The sequence below is a fragment of the Bos indicus x Bos taurus genome, chromosome 13, assembly GCF_003369695.1.
Source record: "Bos indicus x Bos taurus breed Angus x Brahman F1 hybrid chromosome 13, Bos_hybrid_MaternalHap_v2.0, whole genome shotgun sequence".
NCBI classification, from domain to species: Eukaryota; Metazoa; Chordata; class Mammalia; order Artiodactyla; family Bovidae; genus Bos; species Bos indicus x Bos taurus.
Genome location: NC_040088.1, coordinates 13,677,021 through 13,704,163, shown reverse-complemented (window position 1 = coordinate 13,704,163; position 27,143 = coordinate 13,677,021). Strand labels below are relative to the sequence as shown.

Below are 27,143 nucleotides of genomic sequence, written 5' to 3'. Positions count from 1 at the left end.
TCTGAGGAGAGCCAGCCAATTCATTCAGACAGTATCCAGACACCTCCTATGCATTGTAAGGACTTTAAGCAGGTTTTTGAGTAATTGTTACGGTAGTAAACCTAGAAAGTCACATAGATGTAGGCCCTGCCTGGTACCTTATATCCAGTGCAGAGTGGCTCGCTCCAGCAGCTGGGTTGTGATCCTGAGTCATGAAAAATTGTTAAAGGCTTGGAGAGAGGTACTGTTGAGGGGGAAATAAATGTGATTTCTTAAGCTTTCTGCCTGTCCTCAGTTATCTCCAACTCAGAATAGATCTTCAGAGGTTGAGATTTTGACAGTGTGTTAAATAGTTTTTTTTAAGTGCATTGCCAGCAGGAGATAAGAGTCTCTTTTTAGATAAAAGTGGAAAGATACAAGCAGTAAAGATTTTATTTTCAATGATTTATTTCCAATATACAAAAATAGATATAACAATCATTCATATAGTGCCCTCCATCTGCCCGTGTCAAATCTTAACATCATGTCGTATTTTTTCAACTGCTTCATTTCATAAAAAGTATTGTGATAAACATAGCTGAAGCTCACTAGGTAACATTTATCTCTTTCCCTGGAAAATACTAAAATGAATTTAATGTTTTCATTCTTGTGTGTATTTTTAGTACCTTATGTGTCCATGAATACCAAGTAGTATTGTTTTACAAGGTTTGATTTAAAGTTGGATATTTATTGAGATCATTTTGCAACTTATTTCACCACCCTTTGGTTTTGAGAGTTTATTATCTTGATACATATTTATAATTTACCCATTTTTATTTGCTACATAGTATTCTGTTATATAAAAAGTCATCTGTTCTCTTGTCAACAAACATTTAATTAGAGTTTACAGTCATTTCCTAATATAAATAGTGCTGGAATAAACACATTTTCCTTGTGTATATAGATGAAAATTTTCTTTAAAGATTCTTTATTAGATATTTCCAAATTGTTCTCTGAAGTACTGGAACCAGTTTACCTCACCACCATCCTCCCAACTTTGTGCTCAAGTTTCTGTTTTTTCCATATCTCTGCCATCGTTTCTAAAATTTTGCTCTTTAAAACATGTTTGGATCTATGATCCGTTAGAATGTATTTTTGTAGATGGTTTGAGGTTGAGATACAATATATTTTCTCCAAATGCATAACAGTTGTCCCAGAACAAGTGAGTTGTGTTCACCCCTCTCTTGTACATCACGTTTCTACATGGATGTCATATTGTTTCTGGGCTCCCTGTCCTGTCTGCCTGTTTTTTCATCAGTAGCACACTGTCTGACCTCCTGTAGCTTTATGAAGTCTTACTGTTGAGTAGGACAAGTTTTCTTTGTCTCACTCTTCAAAATTGTCTTGGCTTTCAGCTTTTTCACATTAATTTTGAGATAAATTTGTCAAGTTCTAATGAAGGCTATTGAGATTTTTTTATAGGATTGCATTGAAATTATAGATTTTTAAAAAATATGTACTTTGTTTATTTGGCTGCACCGGGTCTTAGTTGCAGCATGCTGAGTCTTTTGTTGAGGCATGTGAACTCTTAGGTGCAACATGCGGGATCTCGTTCCCTCACCAAGGATCGAATCCAGGACCCCCTGCTTTCTGAGCACAGTCTTCGCCAGTGGACCACCAGGGAAGTCCTGAAATTATAGATTAACAGGGGGTAAATATTGAGATTATTTTATTGAATCTTCCCATCCATGAACCTGTTACATGCCTCTCTATTAATTCATGTCTTCAAATATATCCTTTAATATTGTGTCTTAATTTTTTCCATAGAGGTTTTACATATGTTTAAAATCTTTTCTAAGAGGCCTTATAGTTTCTTGTGCTATTGAATTTCAAGTATTTGTTGTTGTACTACATTTTTGTTTGTTATTACTGGAGTAGTAATGCTGTTGATTTTTTAATATCAATCTTCTATCTAGCAACTTTGCTGAACTCTTATTCTAAAAGTGTCTATGTCTTTTGGAGTTTCTATATAGACAGTTAAGTGACCTATAAATAGAGACAGAAATTTTTACTCTTCATTTCCTATATGTATATATATATATATATATTTTTTTTTTTTAAGTACAGATATTTTTTTAAAGATACTCAGTCTAGACTGTCAATCCTGGGGCTTTATTTATTTTAGAAAACTCTCAACTATCATTTCTTCCTCAGTTTCTAGACCATTCCTTTGCATTTTATTTCTTTGTCTGTTTAGGTCTGATCTTCATTTGGGGAGAGTTCCCAAGGACTTACTTCTGCTAATTCTCTATTTGATTATATTTAATCTAAATTTTACCCCTCCTGTAATTTGCTTCATTATATTTTTTCAGGATTTCTAATTATTTTTATTTCAAATTTACTTGATTTCATTTCATTTAAGGCATGTGCTTATTTTATCACTTTTGGAGTCCTTTTTAGTAGATTTTTTTTTTTCTCTCCTGAAAATCTTTGTTTTTTAAAAATGTTACCTGAAGTGAATCATGTACTAATTATTTTTGTTGACAGTTCTTCTAACCCATTTCCTCATATATTTTGGAATTAGTTTGTAGGCCCTTTTGACTGGGAAGTAGTTTTTGTTTCTGTATCATTCCCTTTTCTTTCTCTTTGCTCTGCACTTTTCTGCTCACTCCTCCTGTCTTAGAGGGAGTCTAGCCCAGCTCAGCCCAAGTTGACACAGCCCCTGGCTTCAGGTTGCGTAAAAAACGATAAGGCCCCTTTTTGCATGAAGCACTTCCATTGCTGTGTGTTTGGAGGAAAGTGATGATTAAAGCATGAATTCATTGACCTGCTCTGACCCAGAGGTCTATAAAGAGTACATTTTTGTCAAAGAGGGTGAAGGGTGGTAATTGGTGGTTTTACTTCATGGAAGACTTTGGGTCCAGTTTATAGAAGGCTACCATCATAGGGCACACCTTTCTGCTCAGCCTCCTGAGATTTCTCCTAAGATTGTTTGCTTGTTTTTGTATCTATATTTTGTTCATTAATTTCTCCCTTGTAATATTGCTAGACCTTTCTACTTCATCTCTGCTCCATCAAGGAATTTAACTCAAGTATGATGAGACTTATGGATTTTTGATAATTGAAAACTTTTGGTTTGTGAAGGGTAAAAAGCACAGCTGAAATGTGTCCTTCTGATGTATCCTGTCTTTGCTGCTTTCTGGAAACTTGGATTGGTCTACTTGTGGTCATAACCAGGGTTACAGTACTTACAGTCTCACAGGTCATTGAAAGGATCAAGACTTTTGAGAGTCACAGTAACACATGGTCCAGCTACTGATAAGATTGTCCTGAGCTCATTCACATCTGTGTGTGCTCATCTTGGTTTGTTCTGCCTTTTCTCCCAGGATTTCCATTAAACAGGCATCTTCTTGGAAGTGTTTCCATTCCTTTCTTCTTCCACTCTGTACTTGGTACCCATAGAATCTGAAATGGCAGGGGAAATGATAGCTCTCTGGAACCTGTGTTTTCAACAAAACTCTCTGATCCCAGATAAACCATGGATATAGAGGCTACAAAAGGATTGCTTATAGTAGGTATTCAACCACTAAGTCCAACCTCTGCCAAGCATTATCTGGTCTTATAACCTGAGGTTCAGCCTTAGTAAAATTAAGGCTCCTCAAACCAGTTTTAACTTTACAAATAAAATTCATAATTTTCCTTGTAAATGAAGTATAGCAACCTTCAGGATCACTGTTGCTATCACATTGCATTCAGTCATACTAAAATATTCTCAGTGCCAAATATACATCTCTGCTTTTTCTCTTTAGAACCTATAATTCTGGGGTTTCAAAGATGTATGTGTCTACAACCTTTTAAATGTAACCATCTGGGGATTACAGGCTGGATTGAAGAAAAATGCCTTTATAAAACTATAGTCTTGGGAAGCTCTGATTTTGGTGAGTTGTATTAGAAGGAGAAAATAAGACATGCTTATTTTAAAAAATTACATTCTGGACCTGACTTTTTAGTATACAGTTCTAAATTTTAAAGCGTAAAAGAGCTAGAAGCTAGACCATTAAAGCTTCTAAATGATGTCATGGTAGAACATCTTCATGACCTTGGAGTAGATTTCTTGGACACAGAATAAACAATAAACAGTTGAAACAGTGAACTTCATTTAAAAACTTTTGTTCAACAAAGGACACTACTAAGAAATATACAGGTAACAGGGAGAAAACATTTGCAACATGTATAGTTGACAAAGGCTTGTATCCCGTATATACAGAGAATTCATATCACTCAATAATAAAAAAGATAAACATCCTCATAATAAAAGAGCAAAAATGGGATGCTTTAGAAGACAGAGGAACGGCCAATATAAAAGCACATGAAAGCACTACTCACCATCACTATAAGTGGAATGCAAAGTAAAGCCGCAATAAGCTGCTATTTCCAGTTCTAGGTATTTCTGCTGCAAATAAAATGAAAACATATGTCCACAAAGACTGCACAGCAGTGTTCATAATGCTGTATTTATGTGAGTCTAAAACTGGAAACATCCCAGGAGTCCATCAGAATAACAGTACAGTGTAGTCAGACACATTAGGGGTCATCATAGAATATACCATATATATACGTATGAGGGAACTTTTCTGGATTGACAGAAATATTCTCTTAACTTGATAGGGTGTGGGTTACATGTATTATGGATTGTCAAAACTGATCTAACTGTATACTTAAAAATGTGTAACATAAACTCTTTTTAGAAGATTTAGAGTGAAAGATTGAAAGGAAGTATTACAAGAAAAAATACTACCTATATCTCAAAAGGATGTGAATCTATAAAGAACTCTGTAAATCAATAAGACCAACATATTTAAGAATGGACATTGTACGGAAAGCTGGTTAGATTTTATTTTTAAACATGGTATAAATACCTAGGGCCAGTTTATTGTCTTTTGTTTAAATTACGTGTGTTTGGGGTTCAGATTGCCATTCACTCTCCGAATTCTATTCAGGGAAGCTGAACACTGCGGGGATAAGCATACTTCCTAGAAGCCAGCCCTGTCCTGTTAGACTTAGTTCAGTTCAGTTCAGCTCAGTCGGGTGGCTTCTCCCGTCATTCCCATCTCTGTGTCCTTATTTGAGAGAATCCTGGATCCCTGTCCTAGGAGCCTAGCCAACCTGTGAAGAAAAGTTGGTCTGGTGGTTATGGCCTGTGAATGACTGACTTGTTAGGTTTGTAAACTTTGCTTCAGTGGTGTGATTAAGGAATGGGCAAATGAAGACACAGACTCAGGTTTTGGTAGGCCTGTGTGCATCAGGATGATGGGAAAGAGCCTGCTTCTCAACTGGAGACTGTGCTGTTGCAGATGAGCCTTTCGTGTGTGTAAGAAGGGTTGTGAGGGAGATTCATTACTGTCTTGAGATTTATTACTTACAAGAGGAAAGCTTCTGTCACACCTTTTTCTTAGTTGCCCTCTTCAGTGTCAAAATACACTTAGAAGAACCAGAGAGAAATTTTCAGCTTCCCATTGTTAGCATATAGAACTTGGATGCTGCTGCTGCTGCTAAATCACGTCAGTCGTGTCCGACTCTGTGACCCCATAGATGGTACCCAACAGGCTCCTCTGTTCCTGGGATTCTCCAGGCAAGAATACTAGAGTGGGTTGCCATTTCCTTCTCCAATGCATGAAAGTGAAAAATGAAAGTGAAGTCGCTCAGTCGTGTCCGACTCTTAGCGACCCCATGGACTGCAGCCTACCATGCTCCTCCATCCATGGGATTCTCCAGGCAAGAGTACTGGAGTGGGTTGCCATTGCCTTCTCCAGATTTCTCCTGTATCACTCAATCATTCAATCACCCACCCACATCAACAGGTAGTTAAGGAATCGCTTGTTTTGTAGCCAAACAAGCACACAGCACTATACCACACACAGCTGGGGGAGAGTGCTGATGACTCATTAGTGTAGCTGGGTTAGCTTTCATTTGTGAATGTTTGGAACTAGAAGTAGCAGACATTTCTTGCTTCGTGTGTCCCACATTTCTGCATGCTCAGGCGGCCAGATGCCTTGACCACAGTTCTTAGGCCTCAGAGACCACATGTCTGTGTCATAGGTAGAAATCACTGTAGCTCTCCTCGGTTGTGGGCTGGGGGAATTAAGAGCAGAGATTCTTGAGTTCTTAAATTCTATCCCTGTGTCCATGTCATACAGTCTTTTTCTGGCCTTGTAATAATCCCTGGCCGTTTTGGATTTCTCCAATTTTCTTTTCTTTTTTTTCCCCTTTCCTTTCTCACTTGCTATTATCATCAGTCCTTGCTTGTGACTTTTTCCATTTAACGAGGTCACAGAAATCTTCCCTCGCTGTTGATTAGATTGTCTTTTCACACGCTTTTAAAAACCTTACATTGGCTTTAGAATCAATTTTCAAACCTGCCACCAAAAGCTCTAATGTTAAAAAAACCGTCTTCACAATAACAGTTTCCCTCAGTCTCATCAAGAATACTTTTAAATGCAGAAGTTAGAAAATGGTGAATAATTGTAGCTGTTCCTGGAAGTCATTGTGTTCCTTAGTAATTATAAGCTGTAATCTTTGGTTCTGCTTCCTTGACAGTTCCATCAAACTGTGAAGGATTGTCTTGAATTTAATGAAGTTCAGTCCTAGCAGAAAACTGCTCTTGGGTCACAGATTCAGCAGCAAGACTGTGATGCTGATGTGGGGTTAGGGATGTTTATATATACCCTTTGTATTGACAGAAGTTAATTTGGGGGACATATCATGTGGGCCTTCTTAAGAACATAAAACATTTCACAAAATGAAAGAGGCTTTTTTAGCAATCAGACAGGAACCAGTTGTGCCTGTCAGGGAATGGGACAGCATACTTTGTCACTGGGTAAATGCATTGCTTCACTGAAGCTCAAGTTCCTTCTCTTTGGTTCAGAGCTCTGAAGTTGGATGTTCAGTGTCTGTCTTTATTCCACTATCCTTAAGCAATCCCCCCTTGGGTCTGTGTCTTTGCAGGGTGAGAAAGACTGGCAGAAATATGAGACTGCTCGGAGGCTGAAGAAGTGTGTGGATAAGATCCGGAACCAGTATCGGGAAGACTGGAAGTCCAAAGAGATGAAAGTCCGGCAGAGAGCTGTAGCCCTGTACTTCATCGATAAGGTGAGGGCATCTTCCTGTCACACTGCCTACCATGTTCATCTTGATGAAGATGGAGGAAGCAAGTATTCCTCCAGGCCCTGTGTTTTAAGTACTGCTGGTGAGGCAGTGACAGGCCAGTGATCTGTCGTCCTGCTCACCCAGTCTCTAGCCTAGTAAGGAAGGTAGACGTGGAGAGACAGGTGTTCAGTGTCAGACCGACTGCTGCTGTCGGTCTGCTGCTGTCTCTAGTCTGTCTAATAGAAGGACATTCATGAGTCTGAATGTGCCAGAAAGACTGACATTTTCAAACTCGTTGACCATGTGCCACCCTCCAAAATATTTTATATCACAACCCAACATATAAAGTATATTTGTGTTTGTGTATAAGTGAAACAAATGTCACACAAAACAATGCTCAGTCTTTCTGTGTAAGCAGCAAATTCTGATAGGTTTTCCTCAGTGTCTTATTTTTAAAAAGGATGGTTATAATCCTTAAAACTGGTTAAATAGTGCTTGCTTCGGGAGCACACAGAGTAAAATTGGAATGACACAGAGAAGATTAGCGTGGCCCCTATGTAAGGATGACACACAAATTTATGAAAATTAAATGATCGCCAATGTATCACAGTTACAGTTTGGAAGACAGTGCTTTCGAGATCAGTTTCTCACACTCTTTCAGGAAAAAAAGGTTTCGTGTTTTCCCTTGGTTTTAGCATGGTTTAACACAAGTTCTGAATTAAAAGTTAAGAAAAATTCAGAGACTAGCTTTTTGAGTCTGATTGCCCACAGTTTTAAATATCTTCTTTCCTCCATCCCCATTTGAGAGGACAGAGTAGAGAGATGTTTTTTGGGGAAGGTTAATAGCCCTTGATTTGCTCTCCACACTGTATTTGATAAGGGAAGAAGCAACAGTGCAGATCCAGAATTCCTGAACCTTGCAGACTAATGCCCTGGCCCCATAGAGACTTGGGATGTTTCTGATTTGGGTTTCCTAGACAGTGTATGATATTGAAGTTCTTCATTTGTGCTTATCTTCTCCCCGCACCCCGACCCTCCCACAATCTCCTCCCTGGACAGCTTGCTCTGCGAGCAGGCAATGAGAAGGAGGAAGGAGAAACAGCGGACACTGTAGGTTGCTGCTCGCTTCGTGTGGAGCACATCAATCTGCACCCAGAGTTGGATGGTCAGGAATATGTGGTGGAGTTTGACTTCCTGGGAAAGGACTCAATCAGATACTATAACAAAGTCCCTGTTGAGAAACGAGTAAGTTAATGTGGCCTGAGCTCCCTGGCCTGCTTCTGCTTATTACTTGTTTAGTGCTTTTCCTGTGCTCTGTGTTCTGCTGAACACTAGGAAAAATGGCTTGAAAGAGTGAAGAGGTACTCTTTGGTGTCCTGTATGCCTCCTTTTAGCCCCTGCCCTTTACCCCTCACCTGTGCTACTGAGCATGCTGTAAAGAGTTGGTCCTCACCTCAACTTGCACATTATCCCATTGTGTTGTTTTAATGATATAAGCACTCTTTAGTATCCCTTGGTTGTGTTGCAAATTTGTCACTTGTAGCTTTGCTCAACTTTCCCCCAGCTCCTGATTCAGCAAAAAGGTAGCCCTTGAGTCTCTGGATCTCTCAGCCCAGAGCTGAATCGGGTACTGCAGTGCCATGGCCCCCAGAAGGACTGTGCTTAACCCTACAGAGTGCAGTACCCTGGCAGTCCAGCCCTTCAGCAGTCTGATATTTCATCAGTAACTGGGTTTTGCTGGCTGCAGAAATGTTCCAGATTAAATGAAGCTAAAGAGATCTGACAATTAATGTAATACCTGAGTTTAGGTTGGATTCCACCCTGGGGAGGTGAGGAACATCAGTGGGTCAACTGGCAAAATAGGAATATGAACAAGATTAGATAAAAATGTGTCTGTCTAGTTGACAAAGCTGAGGAGTTCTGTGTGTATATAAGAAAATATCTCTGTTCTTAGGAAGTACACTGAAATACTCAAGGGTAAAGGGCATAATTGTGTAAGTACCCAGAAATGGCTCTGAACAAATAATTGTGCATATACACATATAGATGTAGAAACGAAATGAGTGTACATGTACACTGCACAAATAGGAAATGAGGTAAAATACTAATGGTAGGTGGATTTCGGTAAAGGATATGGATTTGGTTTTGTTGTTGTTTTTTGCTTTGTGGGGTTTTTCTTTTTTTGCAAGCTTTATGTTGTAATTATTTTCAAAGCAAAGATAATAATTAGGCTCTGCTTATTTCTTTTAGGTTTTTAAGAACTTACAACTATTTATGGAAAACAAACAGCCTGAGGATGATCTTTTTGATAGACTCAATGTGAGTGGACAAAGCCCACTGGGTTGAAGAGGGGCCCAGCCAGAGGCTCTCAAGCCCCTGAAGGAGAGGGTTGCCTGGGAGTGGCTGGGGCTTTGCCCTTAGCCTATCCCGGGGCACCCTGCATGCCCTCCCTTCCTCAGGCACACACAGATCCATGGCCAAAGCCCTGAGATGGGGTGGATGAACCCTGCCTTCTGTCCTCGTCTGGCTTCTGCATAGCCTTGGCTGGAAGCTCAGTCACCACTGCTAGAGACCCAACACCTGTCCCTGAAATCTTACTGGGGAAGATCTTAATAGGGAAGGATACATATGCTTTACTGGTCTGCTTAAGATCAAAGTGCTTCTTAGGGAGGTACATGCATCTCTGTATTCTGGAATTCTTCTCCCTTTTCCTATCCCACTGGCAGGACAATTAACTTGTAATTGCATAATGTCCTAGAGCTTGCCAGGAGAGCCTAGATGGTATGGCTTTTACCTAAATCCCATCCTTTTTGTTGCTTTGTCTCCTCCAGACTGGTATTCTAAATAAACATCTTCAGGATCTCATGGAGGGCTTGACAGCCAAGGTGTTCCGTACATACAACGCCTCCATCACGCTACAGCAGCAGCTAAAGGAACTCACAGCTCGTAAGTACTGCCTGGCCAGACAGAGACCACAGCCTTACTGCTGATGTCCACTATCCTTAGTCGGCTGAGTCCTAGATCTGTTCCACTTTCCTTCTTAACATTGTGACTGGAGACTTTTCCCCTCCACACCTCAAATAGAGGGCTAAGGCTTATTTAGATGGCTAAACAGATCAGTTCTGTCTCCCCCATTCCTGTTCTTCTAGATAAGCTTTAAGGAATGCTGACAGGGGCTTTCTATCTGCTCTGAAAGTGCCTGTATTTTGTGTATTGTATCTATGTTATTTAAGAGCTCACCGAATGAAGTATTATGATGTTCTATTAAATGGGAGAGAGTAAGGTTGTCATGGTTACTAAAACAGCATAGGAGCAGATCTTTTCCCTGAGGTTTCTTTTTGTCACCCTTTGAGAGTAGATAATAATCTCCTAAAAACTGGCTGCTGAAAGTATCACCAAGATCCACAAACTTTTTTCCTCTGGAGTCTAATTCTAATGAATTTGCATTGTCCTCTAGAAATATGTCAAATGGTATTAGAAAATGGTGTTCAAAAGTCAAATGTGGGTGTGTTGAGGGTCAGTATTTTAGGGTGTGGTAAAGAATGCTACATGACACAAGTGAAAACATTTCTCAGGTGACACTTTATATTTTCCTTTCTGGAAGATGCAGTACCTTGTGGTTTTAAAGTGTAAAACTTACGGACCCTTCATTTTACCCTCCTCTCTAGGCTATTTGTCCCAGTTCCAAGCTGTTTTGGGTGGTTAGATGGGGGAGGTGAGCACTGGGGAAAGCAGGTGATGCTGTTGACTTTCAGATTTTGACCTTGTGCCTTGGGGGAACCTGAATTGATCATCTGAATGAGATGAGGCCCAGTAAACCCTGAGGATGGAGCGCTGGGGAAGGCGCGTTGTGTGTTCTCTCTTGTTACACAAACTGACTCTTCATCACCATTTTTCTTTCCAGCTGACGAGAACATCCCAGCAAAGATACTGTCTTATAACCGTGCCAACCGAGCTGTTGCAATTCTTTGTAACCATCAGAGGGCTCCACCAAAAACCTTTGAGAAGTCCATGATGAACTTGCAGTCTAAGGTATTTTGGATCTGGATGGTGGGGGGTAGCAAAATCAAAAGAACCATGTCTGCTGTGGCGATTTACACTCCACTTTCTGGGCTGGGCTGGCAGGTGGCCAGTCTTGGGTCTGTTCTGGAAGAAAGGTTCATACTAAAGATATATGGAAATATGATTGTAATTACTCCTGATCGAGACACTCAATATTGGGTATTCATTGTCCAGTGAGTATTCTGACTTAAAAGCTAAATTTAATGTAGCCTGTTTGAAATACTGCTAATTATTGTCCTTCTACATGAGGATAATGGATACAAAGATAGTCTTCACAATTCCTTTCCACAGCCCAGAAATACAACTGTTTCCAAATTAGATTGTTTTAAATTGAAAGGATGATGAAACAATGATATTTAATTTCCCCTAATCCTAGCACAACTATTTTTATTTTTACACATTCCACATGAATCATATTTTTATATAGCTCATCGTCAAACATCTGTTGAATACTGGCTGTGTGCCAGAGCTGCTGCCCTAGAGGGAGAGACTGACATGCAAACAACGAGATGCTGTTCCTCTCTCCTTCCTCCAACTCTGCCTGGTACTGAGCTTTTAGGCTGCAAGGCACTCAGCATTTGATGATGATGATCATTTCTATGTTACCTACATAACTAATCCATTCTAATATATTAACCCACCATGAGAATTTGTAGCTATTTCACTACAAAGTAGATACATGGGTTACAAAGTAAACCAATCATCTTAAAATATATTTACCCAAAAGTCTGATATAGTAATAGACATGGTTTTACTAATAGGTGTGTCTAATAATTGTAAATGTCAAGGTAGTAATGAATATAAATGATACTTTGATTTCTGCAACAATTACAATATGAAAATATACATACTGTCTCTTGGTGATGAAGTCATAAGTATTACTGATAATACTATGTTTAGTTGCCCACATCCATAACTGAAGAAGAAATGATGAGTTTCAGCTGCTGCTGCTGCTGCTAAATCGCTTCAGTCATGTCCGACTCTGTGCAGCCCCATAGGCGGCAGCCCACCAGGCTCCCCCATCCCTGAGATTCTCCAGGCAAGAACACTGGAGTGGGTTGCCATTTCCTTCTCCAGTGCATGAAAGTGAAGTTGCTCAGTCGTGTTCGACTCTTAGCGACCCCATGAACTGCAGCCCACCAGGCTCCTCCATCCATGGGATTTTCCAGGCAAGAGTACTGGAGTGGGGTGCCATTGCCTTCTCCGAGTTTCAGCTAGGGCTTAATTAAACTACAGATTGCTTCTTTTTCATCTGTATTCACGAAATACTATATCTGGACAGCTGGAGTTCAAAAACTATGCTGTAGAGTGAGGCTGCATACATGTTTCCAGGCCCAGAGTGTTTTCCTTCTCTTGAAATTTCTTCCAGATACGTACCCAGGTGTAGTACTTATGGGTCAAAAGACACATACAACCTGCAGTTCATGCTTCACATGCCACCTGGCTTTGCTGAAGGAGTGCACACATCCACAGTACATAAGAATGTGTCCACAGACGTCTCAGATCCTTGGACTGTGACTGGCAGGCAGAGAGCCCGTCCAGGCTGTCCATCCTTGCACCTCTGTTAACAGTGGTCATGTGGTACCATTTACTCTCCTCAGGCTATCATTTCAAGCCAGAAATAAAAGCATGACTATTCAGGTGGTGTTTACCTAATTCAGGAGACCCATCCCTGGAGCATGAGGAGACCTTTTGTTGGTCTCACTCTGGAACCACTGTTTGGGCAGTCCAGGCTGCCTGCCAGACGAGCCCTCTAAGCCCAGGAACCCTCTCCTGTGTGCCCACAAAGCAAACACAAACACACACCGCTCTTTGCCAAGTGAATCAATGGGGTCTTTAATGCTTTGAGAGAATTCAACATAGCCTGCCAATTTAGTATTCACAGAAATGGTTAAAAGATTGTGGTTTGTTGCATTTCTAGCCTAAGAAGAATCTGGCTAGTGGTGTCTGTGACGCTTTTGTGTAGAGTCAGTTCCTTCAGTTTGACTTTGGACAACATAGATGTTGGAAGTAAGCCATTCGTAGTAAAATGCATTTAATGATTCTCTCACAATGATGGCCTCTGTTTCCAGTCTTGGGCTGTGTGTATAAATCTAACAGACAATGCCAGGCTGAGAGCAACAGCCCAGTGTATATGAGTCGGGCGTGCATTTATTCTGCAGAGGTTCCCCTGATCTTAGGGTTAGCACGGTGATAGCAGGTCAGGGTTTGCCTGCCCCAGCTGTGAGCTCACCACTCTAGGGCCCCAGCCCCACGGTGTTGCCTGCTGCTGTCCTCAAGTGGGAACTGAGAACGCAGAACTGGCGCTCTCAAGCAAGAGAGGCTGCGACTGTCATTTTCCCTTCCTCTAAAGACTGGGGCCCCAGGAGATTTCATTTGGAGAAAGAGCTCCATAGCTAAAAAGTTTTCAAATCTGCTTTGAATGATAACTATTTGAATTTCCTTTCTGTCTCAGCTTTCTCGCCTTTTAAAAAATGGAATGCCAGAGCCAGGCCATGCCACGTATTGGCTTGGAACAGATGAGGCTAAGTGGTTTGGCTTCCTGGGTACCTTTTAATTGCCATTTTCTAGTCCCTTGGGTATTCTCTTCAGTGCATCTTTTTTTTTTTTTTTTTTTTCTGGAGGAATTAGCAGCTCTTCTCAGAGTGCTGGTAGAATCTGAGGAATGAGCTGAGCTCAGTAGATGTAGCGACTCTTGTCTCAGCTTCATAAACAGTATCTCCTGCAGGATTCTTGGGATGGAGGTGACAACCTGGCACAGGATCCATTTGATAAATAGCTTTCACCTGTCATCCTCTTCGCAGTATCTAAAACCAAAGTGTTTCCTGATTGAAAGATTAGCACCCACACTCCCAGTGCCAGTGGGTTCTTTCCCTGAGTTTCTGGATTAATGGGTCCCAGAGTCATTGCCATAAAACCTTCATTTCTTCAAGGGTGACTGAAGAATATAAACGGTCAAGTAGCACTGGAATTCAACACCCGCTGCATATCCACTCTGTGCCGTCATGAAGCCACCCCTGGGCGTTTTAACAAGAACAGCCTACTTGGTGAAGACATCTTCTCTTAAGGAATCCTGTTTTCTCTTTGGATTTATTTTATTCCTGAATTTACTGTTGTTCTTCCCTACCCAGATTGATGCGAAGAAGGAACAGCTAGCAGATGCCCGGAGAGACCTGAAAAGTGCTAAGGCTGATGCTAAAGTCCTGAAGGATGCAAAGACCAAGAAGTACGTGCCTGGTGTGATGCAAAGCTGGGAGTTGGATGAGAGGAAAAGTGTCACAGCATCAACCAGAGGTCCTAGCTTTCCTAGGGTTTCTGAGTAACATTCTAGAAATGTCTGGGCCTGTGGCTTTTCTGTTTTTACTGCCCCTGGGTGGCAGTGTGGGGATATGGTGCTCCTGTCCAGAGGCCAGGCCCAGTTCCTGATGACTTCCTTTCTTCCAGGGTTGTAGAGTCAAAGAAGAAGGCTGTCCAGAGGCTGGAGGAACAGCTGATGAAGCTCGAAGTTCAGGCCACAGACCGAGAGGAGAATAAACAGATTGCTTTGGGAACCTCTAAACTCAATTATTTGGACCCAAGGATCACCGTGGCTTGGTAAGCACCACGCCCTTCTTGAAGGCTACCTGCTGGCTTGGGAAGGGTGATGGGGCTCCAAGAGCATTGTCAGCTCTCACATGCAGTTCCTACATTGCACACTTAAGAGTGTCCTCTGTCTTCTGCTGTGCGCACTGCAAATGCATTGGGACATCCTGGGTGGTCTGAAATGGTCAATACTGTTACACCACTTGGGAGTATTATGTCTGCTAAGGCAGGTATGGTCCCCACCCCTAGTGGAACTTTAGGACAAAAATGGAGACTCTTAGTCCTTATTGAAGGAAAAATAAAATGAGCCCATCTACCTAAACTTTTAACTTCTCAATTTAAAAAAAAAATGTTTTTTTTTTTTTTAAGTGAAGGAAAGAAGGTACAAATAAGGAGAAAATAAAAAAAAAAAAAAGAATACAGATCTGAGCAACCTGTGCAAAGAGTTTGCATCATTGTTTGCTTGTTTCCCTGTAAACTACCCTCCCCAATAAAATAATATCCAAAATAAATGACTTTTTTTGGAAGATGCTTATTAGTTAACTTGAATTATTAGTTTCTGGGCTTAAGAGGAGCAGCCATTCCCTGTGGGCCAGGAGTTCCAGCCAGCTCTTATCCCCTTTATGTCCTGTCTGGTGCTGGAGGTTTGGTTGGCTTTGAGAGGCAATAGAGTATAATGGTGAAGAGCGTGGATTCTGGAGCCAGCGTGCTTGGATTCACTTTTCAGCTCCATGCTCACTAGCTACATGAGAATGAAACCAAATCACCTAACTTCTCAGTTTTTCTTCTGTACCTTTTTCATTTGTACACCTGCAATCGTACCTACTTTAGAATGTCAGGATTCAGTGAGTCAAGCACATGAAGCCCTAAGAACACATCTGGTACCTTATTAATTCTCCTCCTCACCAGATGGAACAGGAGAAGGCAGCACATCCAGGCCCCAACTCGGGTCTGGCCCACGTCTCCTGAGACACACTAACCCCCCTTCTCTCTCCCTTATTTGCAGGTGCAAGAAGTGGGGGGTCCCCATTGAGAAAATTTACAACAAAACCCAGCGGGAGAAGTTTGCCTGGGCCATTGACATGGCTGACGAGGACTACGAGTTCTAGCCAGTCTTGAGGGGCAAGAGTTCTGTGAAAAGGAACAGTGTGGTTTGGGAAAGATGGATAAACTGTGAGCCTCGCTTGCCCTCACACCCGAGGGAAAGAGGCAGCAAGTCTTAACTAACATCTTTGAGAAAAGATATTATAAGGGAGAGCTGAGCCAGTTGTCCTATGGACAACTTATTTAAAAATATTTCAGATATCAAAATTCTAGCTGTATGATTTGTTTTGAATTTTGTTTTTATTTTCAAGGGGTCAAGTGGATGGGAATTTGTCAGAGTTCTGCCAGGCAAATTCACTGTTTCACTGAAACATTTGGATTCTCTTAGCTACTGTATACGAAGTCCGATTATATTGGTGCGTTTTTACAGTTAGGGTTTTGCAATAACTTCTATATTTTAATAGAAATGAATTCCTAAACTCCCCTCTCCCCCATTTCAGGAATTTAAAATTAAGTAGAACAAAAACCCAACGCACCTGTTAGAGTTGTCACTATCTATTGTCATGGGAATCAATTTTCATTAAACTTGAAGCAGTCGTGACATCGGCAGTGTTTTGGTTCAGACACCTGTTCACAGAAAAGCATGATGGGAAAATATTTCCTGACTTGAGTGTTCCTTTTTAAATGTGAATTTTTATTTCTTTTTAATTATTTTAAAATATTTAAACCTTTTTCTTGATCTTAAAGATCGTGTAGATTGGGGCTGGGGAGGGATGAGGGGTGAGCGAGTCTAAGGATAATAAATAATCAGTGACTGAAACCATTTTCCCATCATTCTTTGTTCTGAGCATTCTCTATGCCCTTTCAGATACCCATCTTTTTCATTTAAAACCCCAGTCTTTCACTTGAAAGATTTTATTGTATAAAAGTTCCACAGGTAAAAAATTTAGAGGAAAATGAGTATTTGGTCAAAAAAAAAAAAAAAAAAAGGAAAAATAATCAAGATTTTAGGGCTTTTATTTTTTCTTTTGTAATTGTGTAAAAAATGGAAAAAAAACACATAAAAAGCAGAATTTTAATGTGAAGACATTTTTTGCTATAATCATTAGTTTTAGAGGCATTGTTAGTTTAGCGTGTGTGCAGAGTCCATTTCCCACATCTTTCCTCAAGTATCTTCTATTTTTATCATGAATTCCCTTTTAATCAACTGTAGGTTATTTAAAATAAATTCCTACAACTTAACGGAAACTTGGTGTCTGCCTCTGTGTTAGCCCAGGGCCCCGGGCCAGAGTAGGGCTCCAGGGCTGGGCCTTGGTGTGAGATGTGGTCTGCCTGCTCCCGGCTGCAAGGGTGCCTCCCTCCCCAGGAGCTGGGGCTGCATCTGTCTTGCCACCGTGGGTGTGGGCTGAAGGGGAGGGAGCCAAAGTCCACATCCTTAGAAGAAGGCAGGCCCAGGAAGTGAGGGCGGGTACAGAAAAACTAGAACAGGTGCGGTGCAAGGACTATATTTGGAGCCTAGGGTAGGTTTATTGAGCAAAGTGGAACAAGTGTATTCGGGAAGCAGATTTTAGAACACTTCTGTGTGTGCTGGTGAGAAACAGTAGGGAGCTTCTTTGGGCCTACTTATGTGGCTAAGATACCGTCAGGATGGCGGGAATTAAGTCCTAAGCCAGTTAAAACACTGAATCCCAGAAGCTCTCTCCAGACAGACAAGAGATCCTGCTGATAGAGAGGGAGTGGTCTGGAACCACTTCTCGGTGCTCTAGTACCCGAGTCAGTCAGGATCCCTACAAAAGTTGTTCCTCCTTTCATCCTAGGTTACAGCTAAGTCTGCGATGAAGTTGAAAGATTAAGTCTCCTGGTCAAAAGGAGCAGGCGACAGCAAGGCCAGAGTGGTCAGAACCGGTCATTTAGCTAGCCTTAAGTCCTCTAGCCTGCCAGCTAGGAGTGTATTCTGGGAGGACAGCCATCTCCCTGATGGTCTCTGAACTTCTGGGCTGGGGATGGGCCGACTGCAGAGAATCCTGAAGGGTCCTTGGCAGCCTTTATTTCATCAGCCAGTGAAGGAGGCAGCATTCACCCCAGGGAATAAAGGAAGGTACGGAGCCACTATTGCCTTGGAGCAAGAGACCAAAGCCAAGTATTTTGAGTTCATTAGTTCTGGGGAAGCTATACCATGGAACATAAGGAATAGCAATAGAGAGGCTTGTCCACGAGCCCTATCAATGCACTTGAGCAGGACCTGTCACAACCAGGGGACAACCTTGGGTCACCACTGGAAACAGGACAGGAGGCCCTGCAGGCACATGTTACTGGTGAGCAGAAACCTGTGCCTACCTTTCCTGGCAAAGACCATTCTTCTGAGGGCAGGTGCAGAGCAACTAGATGCTGGTCAAGAACGGCTGTAGGACATCCTGGGTGGTTGCAGCAGGCCTGGGAAAGCAAGCCAGAGAATGGGAGAAGCTGACCTGACGACCACTGCGACAAAGGAAGAGGCCAGACAGAGGTGAGGGCCAGGTATGTATGCAGGGCCTCAAAGGATGCTTGAGCATGAAGTCAGGAGGACCACGCCCTGCTTCCTAGTCATCTGGCAGGCAGGTTCCCTCCTCCCACTTCCAGCCCTTAGGTCGGAGCGCAGGGTCTGCCCCACCCTCTCCTGTCTGGCCCTTCCGTGATGCTGGGGTCCAGCTGTGGGCAGAGGGAAACCGCTTCCATGTGCCACCCCAGCCAGAAAGCTAGTGCTGGCTTGGCCCCTTCCTCCCTCACCGCCACCCCCCATATCCTGTCAGCAGGTCCTGTCTGTTCTCCCTGTCAAGTCTACCTCGGGCCTCTGCCACGTTTTTTTTTTTTTTTTAATAAAAAAAAGAAACCACAACTCCCAGCCCTTTTCAGCCACCACCCCCTCCCTCTCTCTCTTTCACAAACAAGCACCTGGAATGAGTCACCTCTACCACCCGGTCACTCCCCCACCAACTGCAACTAGCTTCTGCCCCATCTTGCTTCCAGTACCCTCTTCAACTCTGACCAGTCACCCAGGAATGAGCGACCAAACCACTAACCAGGCTCTGCTACTCCTGCATCTCAAACTCGCTGTGGCACCAGACACTTTTCAAAAATCGCTAGTGATACTTCACATGTCATAAAATCCACCCATTTCCAATGTACGGTGACTTCTAGTAACTACTGAGTGGTACAGCCATCAGCGTACGTCAGTTTTAGAACTTCGTCCCCTCCGTAAGATCCCTCATGCCAGGGACAGTTAATCCCCATTCCTACCTCCAGCCTCCACGAATCTACCCTCTCTATATAGGTCTATCTTTTCCTGGACATCTCACATAAACAGGATCATTCCCTTAAAGCGCTCCTCTGGTTTCCATGGTGCCACCCTCTCCTGATTTTATCCCTCCGTCTCAGGCTGTGGCTTCTGTTACCTCCTTTATCAGGTCCTTAGCTGCTGCAGTTCTCTTCTCAGCCCAGCTGATTTCATTCACGCTTGAACGTGACGAGCCCCACATCTCTACCTCCAGCCTAGACCCTCTCCTGAGATCCAGACACACACTGCCACACCTTGGCGGGGATGTCCACGGCCTCTAAAACCATGTTCGGAACCTACCACCACCAGCCCACTGGGCTTGGTTTAGCATCTCAGGGAAAGGCACCACCATCCACTCTGTCTCCCAACTGGAACTGAGGGCAGTCATCATCCTTCACACCTTTCTCATATCTGGTAAATCACCAATTCTGATATCACCTTCTAAATACCACATACATCAAATACAGTATTTCCTCCATAGAAAACTTAAAAAAATTTTTTCTTTCTGAGAAAAGGAGTTTTACTTACATTTCAGTCTTTACAAAATCCCTCATATAATGGGTTGTTCTCTCAACTTGTTTTGAACCAAAAAGCACTTTTTGGAGAAAACACATTATCCTGAAATGACCTCAGTCAAACTAGTTTTGGACGATTGTAAGTAGTCCCCTGACAAAATCAGTAAACAAGGAAGCAAAGAAATTTACCACAGACTGGGCAATTATTTCTCACAATCCGAAGCACTGCACTTGAACAGGTTTCTTCAAGATCACTTTAAATAGCAATACGGTGTTGATATATGTTTTTAAAGAGTCTTTTAGAAAAACACTGAAATATTTACAGATAACATTATAGAGCTAAGATTAGTGTCAAAATTATATGGAATGGGTTAGTGGGTCAAGTTTGACACGAAACAAGAGTGGCCAAGAGTTCCTAATTAAACTGGCTGATGAGTACATTTCACCGTGCTATCCTGTCTCTATATATATTTAAAATTTCTGTAATATTTTTAAAGCAATACAGTCTAAGTGGGGATTATGTCAATCATTGATATGTATCTACAGAAGAAATAAAAAGAAAGCTATTTAATGTTATACAGAAAATTAATTATGCTTAGGTTAAAATTTCCAGTTGACAGCATCACATACTGATTCAAAAAGTATTTCCTCTGCAGCAACAGGGATGAATCTCAAAAACATTATACTGAACACAGACCCAAGGGTACATACTCTGTGATTCTACTTACATGAAATTTTAGACCAGGTAAAACTAACCTTTAGTGACAGAAAGTAGACTTTGTGGTTGCCCACTGGGGGCAGGGGAGATCAACTTTTTTTTTTTTAATATGGAACGCTTCATGAATTTGCATGTCATCCTTGTGCGGGGGCCATGCTAATCTTTGTATTGCTCCAGTTTTCCTGTATGTGTTGCTGAGCTGACCATGAGACGGACTCTTAAAGGGCACCCAGAACACTGTTTAGGGTGATGGAAACGTCCTATGTCTTAACTGAGTGGGGTTACAGGTGGGTATACATTTGTCAAAGCTTTCCAAACTTTACACTTAAAATGGGTGCATTTTCTGTAGGGTATTCCTCAATAAAGCTGATTTGTAACGGCGAATTCCCTGGTGATCCAGTGGGCCACAACTACTGAGCCCACGTGCCCTGGAATCTGTGCTCCGCAACAAGAGAAGCCGCCGCAATGAGAAGCTTTCGCACCGCAACTAGAGTGTAGCTCCTGTTCATCGCCAAGTAGAGAAAGCCCACAGGCAGAAATGAAGACCCAGTGTAGCCGTAATTAATTAACTAAAAAAGTTTGAACATAATTATTGAAAAGGCCAGAGTGGGAAAAAAACCCTCATAAATTAATATATCATTTTAAATAATGTGTGACTTTAAATGTGGGAAATATGTAACTAAATAAACTGCTATCTGTGGACATCTGAATCATGTATCCCTAAAACTATTTATGCTGTCATGAGAGGCCCACATACCACAACAAAGAGCAGCCCCCACTCTCCGCAACAAGAGAAAGCCTGATGCAGCAAAGAAGAACCAGTGCAGCTAAAAACAATATATAAACAGATAATTTTAAGTTTTCTGTTATAGTTGCAAAAATGGCCACAAAACACGTGTGGTGACCTTATTTTGAAAACAAGTGATTGACAGTCTTGTATCTGGAGCAGAATACCTCTCACTTGGCTCTGCCCACAGCCACCAGCAGGTCTAATAAGGTCAGCTGTCCCTCCCTAGTGCTCCAAGGGCCCTTATCACACTGAAATGTCTTCTGCTGACAAACGTCTGTTGGCATTTCTCTCTGCTCTCCTGGAGCGGGAACTTGGTCTGATCCCTTCTGCTGTCTCACTGCTACAGGGATGTAGGAATGTGTGCTGGAAGGACAGAAAAGGTGGAAAAATAGCAGGTCCGACCTGGCCAGGGCCACAGTGGCTAGCTAGGGCCCCCTTCTCTGCCTGCAGAGAGGCAATTACAGTGTCTCTGGAGTCCAGCTCTCCTGCCTCGACATCTGGGTCCCAAGAGAGGGGCCATCAGCAGAGGGGAAGCAGGGTCTGCAGGGAGCACAGAGTCCTGGCCTGGTTTCCCCTCGAGTGATAGAAAACACGAGGCTCTTGGGCTGAGAGTATATCATGGGTGTGCAGGAGGATGAGATCTAAAAAGTGTGAGGCCCACTGACCAAGGTGGAGCCATGGATGGATACTGGGGACCAACGCTTAACAGCCAAGATGACAGGTTGAGGGATGGAGTTCAAGGTGCACCAAGGGGAGTACTCACTAAGCACCAGGTGCAGGCCTAGGTGCAGGCTGACTGAGAAGGGCTGGTCAGCCGCCTAACATAAGATACTACTAAGTGAAAGTTTAAAGAAGAGGGATAAAGTTTCATACGTGGATTAAATTAGATGCTGCAAGTATATAAATTTGCCTATCTTCAACTGTGGTAGAAGCTGTGCTTTATTTTCATACCTTCTATAGTCACTCAAGGCCATTACAGGGAGAATGAAAACTGGGTGGGGATTTGCTGTTAATCTGCGGAGAACATTCTCTACTATTTCAATCAAGTAAGTGTCCCCTTAAGAAACTACCCTTATCATTTAACCCCAGGAAAATCTTTATCCCCCAAGGAATCAGTTATCAGAATACGAAGTTTCTGCTTTGGATACCAGGAAGCTCAATTTGATTTTCAATCACATTTGATTTTCAATCACCGCAGCCGTGCTAACCCGTATTCACCAAATTACATTCCTCCTTCAGATAATAGCATATCCCATTTTTATGGTACCATATTTTTGATTTCTTAAGAAATGCTCGGAGTACTTAAGAATGAGAAGACATCTGTGGCAGACACAGGGATGTGCCGCTCAGATTCCCCTTTGAGGGAGCGCTTGTTGCTAGGAGACTATCAGCCCCCTAAGACCACCGTGGTTGCAGACATCTGAAGCCGCGCTCAGCCCAGGACAGGCCACGTTCAGTGGCTGGTGGAGGGACTGCAACAGAGCTCCCTGGGGGCAGGCTGAGGCTGCCACCAGACCTGTATCACAGCTCAACTTCTCCCAGTGCCCCCTCGCGTTTCCTTCCCTCCCTTCCACAGTGCTGATCCCAAGGACGTGTCCTGAAAAAACACCCTACACACTAACCTCTGTCACAGAGGCTTCCCAAAGAACCCAACCTGGAACAAGATGTAACCAAACAACTAAAAATAGAAAACACATCAGGTAAGGGTATTACGGAAAGGGTAAGAAAATAGTGAAATGTTCATACCTAGGTGGAAGGCAAGGTCATGTGGACTCTGGATGGGCCTAAATCCCATCTCTGCTGCCTCTTAGCTTAATCTCTCTGGGCCTCAGTTTTTCCTTCTGTAAAATGAGGATAATAGAGTACTTATACTCAGACTTCCCCAGTGGTCTAGTGGTTAAGAACCCGCCTGCCAATGCAGGGAACGCGGGTTCTGTCCCTGGTCCAGGAAGATTCCACATGCTGCAGGGCAACTAGGCCTGTATGCTGCACCTACTGAGTGTAAGTGCTAGAGCCCTGTGCAGGACAACGAGAGAAGCCAGCAGGATGAGAAGTCCGTGCACCGCAGCCAGAGAGTAGCCTCTGCTCTCCGTAAGTAGAGAAAGTTCACATGCAACAATGAACACCCAGCCCGGCCATAAATAAGTTGTTCAAAAAAAAAAAAAAAAAAGTACTTATCTCAGGGCTGTCATGAAAAGTAAATGAGTCACCAGGGGTAAAGCAGTTCTATGGGGCTTACTATGTCAAGTGATGCTCTAAGTGTTTGGTAAGTAAACACCCATGGGGTCAGGCTCACAGAGCCAGAGGGGCAGCTGGGCTGGGACTCCACCTCCCCCCACAACTTCAGGCACAGGTACTGGTGTCGCCGGAGCATGCTGAAGCATGAGTGTTGACAGAAATAGGCTTGAGTGAGGCGAGCCTGGGTGATGTCATGGGCGTGTGCCTGGTGTGGGTGCTGGGCTGCGCCTCCCAGCCAGCGCAGCTGCAGGCACTGCCAGTAACACCCACGTCCCCATATATATATGCCGAGCTGGGGGAAGCCCATACCGGTCACACCCTCGGCTCGCCCTGCTTTTCCTGAGTCTCCTTGGGTGGAGGCAGGCACCTGAGGCCTGGGATGCCGGCTCAGAAGTCCCAGGAGGAAATGGGGCCCTGTTTCCTGATCGAGGGCCTGACAGCAGGCTGAAAACATGAGCTCCTGTTGGCAGGGATTGCTGGAGCCCCTGGAGGCCCGGCCCCAGAGGCAAAAGCAGAAGCCAGGAAGCCCGGGCTACATGTCGGGAAGCTCTCAGAAAATGGAGAAATGGAGATTTCTAAAAAGCATCACCGCCCACCAAGCTGTAAAGGCGACAGCACTTAGGAGGCCTCCTGGGAAAATGGATAAGGTCCGATGAGCAGGGAGGGGCCCAGCTAGCTCCCCTCCTGTCTTCCTGGCCTCACCAACCCCTCCACTCCACCTCCCCTCTCCGTGCTCCCTCTTAGTAAATTCTAGCCTTCTTTCCATTCCTAAACTTAACTAAGCTCTTTCTGGCCTCAGGGCCTTTGTATATGCTGTTACCTTGTTTAGAAAGGACTTTCCTCCAACCCACCCCTAATAATACAGCCAGCCATCTCCTCACATCCTTCCAGCCTCTGCTGAGTCCCACAGAGGTCTTCCTTGTCTACTAGATCTGAAGCAGGTCTCCCTAATGTGTTAGCTCATAGCCCTCTGTTTTTTTCCTCCATCACAATTGTTCCTACAAAACAGAGTGCTTACCTGTCTTAAATCTGTGAATTCCTTGGGGCCCAGTGCTGAGTTTCTCTTGTTCTTCCAACTCATGGCACTAACACTGAGCATAGGGAAGCTCAAGGCTGTAGACAGGGACAAGCACCACAGCAAGCCCCAGCAAGCCCAAGCCACACACTATGAGCGCTCAAGCTCTGCACTCACGCTTCCTGTGCCCAGGGCCAGCCATGCCAAGGGCCTCCCCTCACCCTTGCTGAGTAGCCAGCTAGCCTATGTGCCCACTGTCCACCGGCACCTAATGAAGCTAGAGGCTCCCCTGTGAGGAAGAAAATGCATGGTCAGATAGATTGGGGTTCAAATCCTCACTGGTTAATTATGTGGCCTTAAGGCAAGCCGCAGAACTTCTCTGAATCTGTTTCTCATCAGTAAACTGGGAACAATAATCCCTGATTAGAGTAATTATAAGGATCAGGTGTGACCACATGTTGCAACCCTTGTAATGCTGGGCCGGGCATTGGGTCAACTTTCATTCCCTCCCTCTTATTTCAAAGGCCTGCCACTAGGTGGCAGTCCATCTCAGCCACGCCACCTCCCCTTGGGTGACCACAGCCAACCAAGCACAAACAGCTGCCTCAACCTCAGGCTCAATCCTCAGGTCCTTGGGGGCTGCACTTGAGGTGATCAACACACATACACATGCTACCACTACAGCAAGACAAGTCAAAGGCAGTCCCCAGACATTAGTCATCAGCCAGCTGGGTGGCCTGCCTGAGCACATACTCTTATATACGTACTCACACATTCCTGGATGCCTGGATCTTTCCCTAATTTTTTTCTTTATCATTTTTTGGAGGTCGCAAAGAATTGGATACGACTTAAGTGATTAAACAACAACAGCACGTGGTATGTGAGATCTTAGTTCCCCGAACCAGGGATCAAATCTGTGCCTCCTGCATTGGAAGCATGGTGTCGTAACCACTGAAGTCACTTAACCAGGGAAGTCCTTGGATCTTTCTCTAGCATCAGCTGGGTGCCCTGCTGGGCCTCTTACCTCTACAATGCAGTACGCTGTCCTGCTTTGTCTGGCTCAACATCCGTCAGACAGGCTCTACTGTGACTGAAGGTGTCTTTAGTTTGGGCGGTGTTCTGTGACGGGGCAATTAGACTGCCCGGGGTGCGTCTAGGGAGTGGCTGCAGCAACACAAAGAGTACAGATTAATCGAATAACCACCAAAAGAACTTGTGCCTGGAGAATGGAATGAAAGGGAGGTGGTGAGAGATGAAGTGGGAAAAGAAAGGGGTCAGACCATGCCGGACCTGCTGGGCCAGGTAGGGGATTTTGTGTGCCATGGGAAGTTCTGGATGATTTGAGCCTGGAGGTAGGGAGTCAGGATTTAATTTCATTTTGAAGACCAGAGCATAGGGGCTTCCCTAGTGGTCCAATGGCTAAGACTGCACTCCCAACACAGGGGGCCTGGGTTCGATCCCTGGTCAGGGAACTAGATCCCACAACCCCCAACTAAAAGATTCTGAATGCTGCAACTAGGACCCGGTACAGCCAAATTTAAAAAATACAAACAAACTAGAGCATAGGGAATACATGCAGGCAAAACCAAGGAGGGTAAACAGTCTGGAAGAGAGAAGATGGGCCTTGAGGTTGTGGGCAGAGCAGAGACATGGGAAGGCACAGGGAATGGGACTTGATGGAGTGCTGTGGGGTTGAGGGAGAGAGAGGAACCAAGGCTGTCTCCAACGGTTTTAGCCCGAGCAACTAACCAGAGGCATGTTCTGAGAAACTGAAGACCACGGGAGAGGCAATTTGAGGAGGGATGTGAGATGTCTGTGCTACGTCGGGTCGTGGAACAGGTAACGGGATGCAAGGGGGGATACAGCTTCGGCGCTCGGGTGCCTGAATTTGGCAGGGGGCGGGGGGCAGTGACGCCGACAGAGGGGTCAGGCCGCCTTGGGAACTGACCCAGGACCCACCCCGGAGGAAGAGAAGCTGCTGAGGTGTCGAAAGGCAGCGGCCAGAGACCGAGGAGGAAAACAGGGATAGAGTCAGCCAGGGAAAACGAAAGCTCGGGAGAGCATCTGCAGGAATGGTGCTGAGCCATAGGGCCTGAGACCCCGTCCTCGCGTGGAGACTTGCGGCGTGGGGGTTCGAAGGGTATGGCCAGGCCAAGACCACTGGTGGGCTCGCAGGGGATGCTCAGGCCTGTGGGCTACTCCGAATAACGGGACTCCCCCCCCCCGCCACACACACACACACACCCGCGAGGCCACTTCGGCCGCAGGGCCGGGAAGATAGTGGGTCCGACGGTCAAAGGCACTGCCGGCGGGGCCGCCCCCGGCTGCCCCGGGGAAGGGAGGGGGGAGAGGCGGGACAGGCAGGCTGTCCGTCAGAGCCTGCCGACCAATCACCGGGTGTTCCCGCCCCCGCCCCGCCCCGGAGAGGGCGCGCGGAGGACTCGCCTCCTCCACCGCCGCCGCCGCCGCCGCCACCGCCGCCGCCGCCGCCGGTGTGAGGCGGCCCGGCTTGGCCTGGTTCCCTCAGCCAGGCAGCCCTCCCAGGTACCGGGTTTGGCCGGCGGGCCTCGGGAGGCGCCCCGGGCCTACACTTCTTTTCCCGGTGGCCGCGCGGGCGGCGCCCCACGAGCGGGCTTCGGAAGGAGCCGCCGCGGCCGGGCCTGTGCGGGACGGTGGGCTGGGCAGCCGCCTGTGCGCGCGCGACAGACGGCCGGGCCGGCGCGAGGCTGCCGCGCGTGACGGGACCGGCCGTGGCAGCCGGG

At 44.5% G+C, this 27,143-nt stretch overlaps 1 protein-coding gene, 1 long non-coding RNA gene and 2 other non-coding genes across 4 annotated transcripts in view; 2 read left to right on the top strand and 2 right to left on the bottom strand.

Moving 5' to 3' along the window:
• TOP1 (DNA topoisomerase I) overlaps positions 1–17,034 on the top strand; it is a 95,621-nt gene extending 78,587 nt beyond the window's left edge. Inside the window, exons 14-21 of the mRNA XM_027558542.1 lie at positions 6,964–7,107; positions 8,164–8,349; positions 9,355–9,423; positions 9,936–10,050; positions 11,009–11,136; positions 14,298–14,392; positions 14,611–14,760; positions 15,755–17,034. Coding sequence (XP_027414343.1) covers positions 6,964–7,107; positions 8,164–8,349; positions 9,355–9,423; positions 9,936–10,050; positions 11,009–11,136; positions 14,298–14,392; positions 14,611–14,760; positions 15,755–15,857 — 990 coding nt within the window. The 3' untranslated portion in view covers positions 15,858–17,034. The remainder of the gene's footprint in view (positions 1–6,963; positions 7,108–8,163; positions 8,350–9,354; positions 9,424–9,935; positions 10,051–11,008; positions 11,137–14,297; positions 14,393–14,610; positions 14,761–15,754) is intronic.
• LOC113903024 lies at positions 403–25,494 on the bottom strand. The gene is made up of 6 exons (XR_003513985.1): positions 25,406–25,494; positions 22,875–22,969; positions 18,130–18,225; positions 4,345–4,411; positions 3,211–3,423; positions 403–1,646 (listed from the first exon to the last, which is right to left on the bottom strand). It is a non-coding gene; the product is annotated as an uncharacterized LOC113903024 (long non-coding RNA).
• LOC113903776 lies at positions 7,596–7,702 on the top strand. The gene has a single exon (XR_003514313.1). It is a non-coding gene; the product is annotated as a U6 spliceosomal RNA (small nuclear RNA).
• Positions 20,442–20,545, bottom strand: LOC113903779. Its single transcript, XR_003514316.1, has one exon. It is a non-coding gene; the product is annotated as a U6 spliceosomal RNA (small nuclear RNA).
• Positions 25,495–27,143: the final 1,649 nt, after the last annotated feature.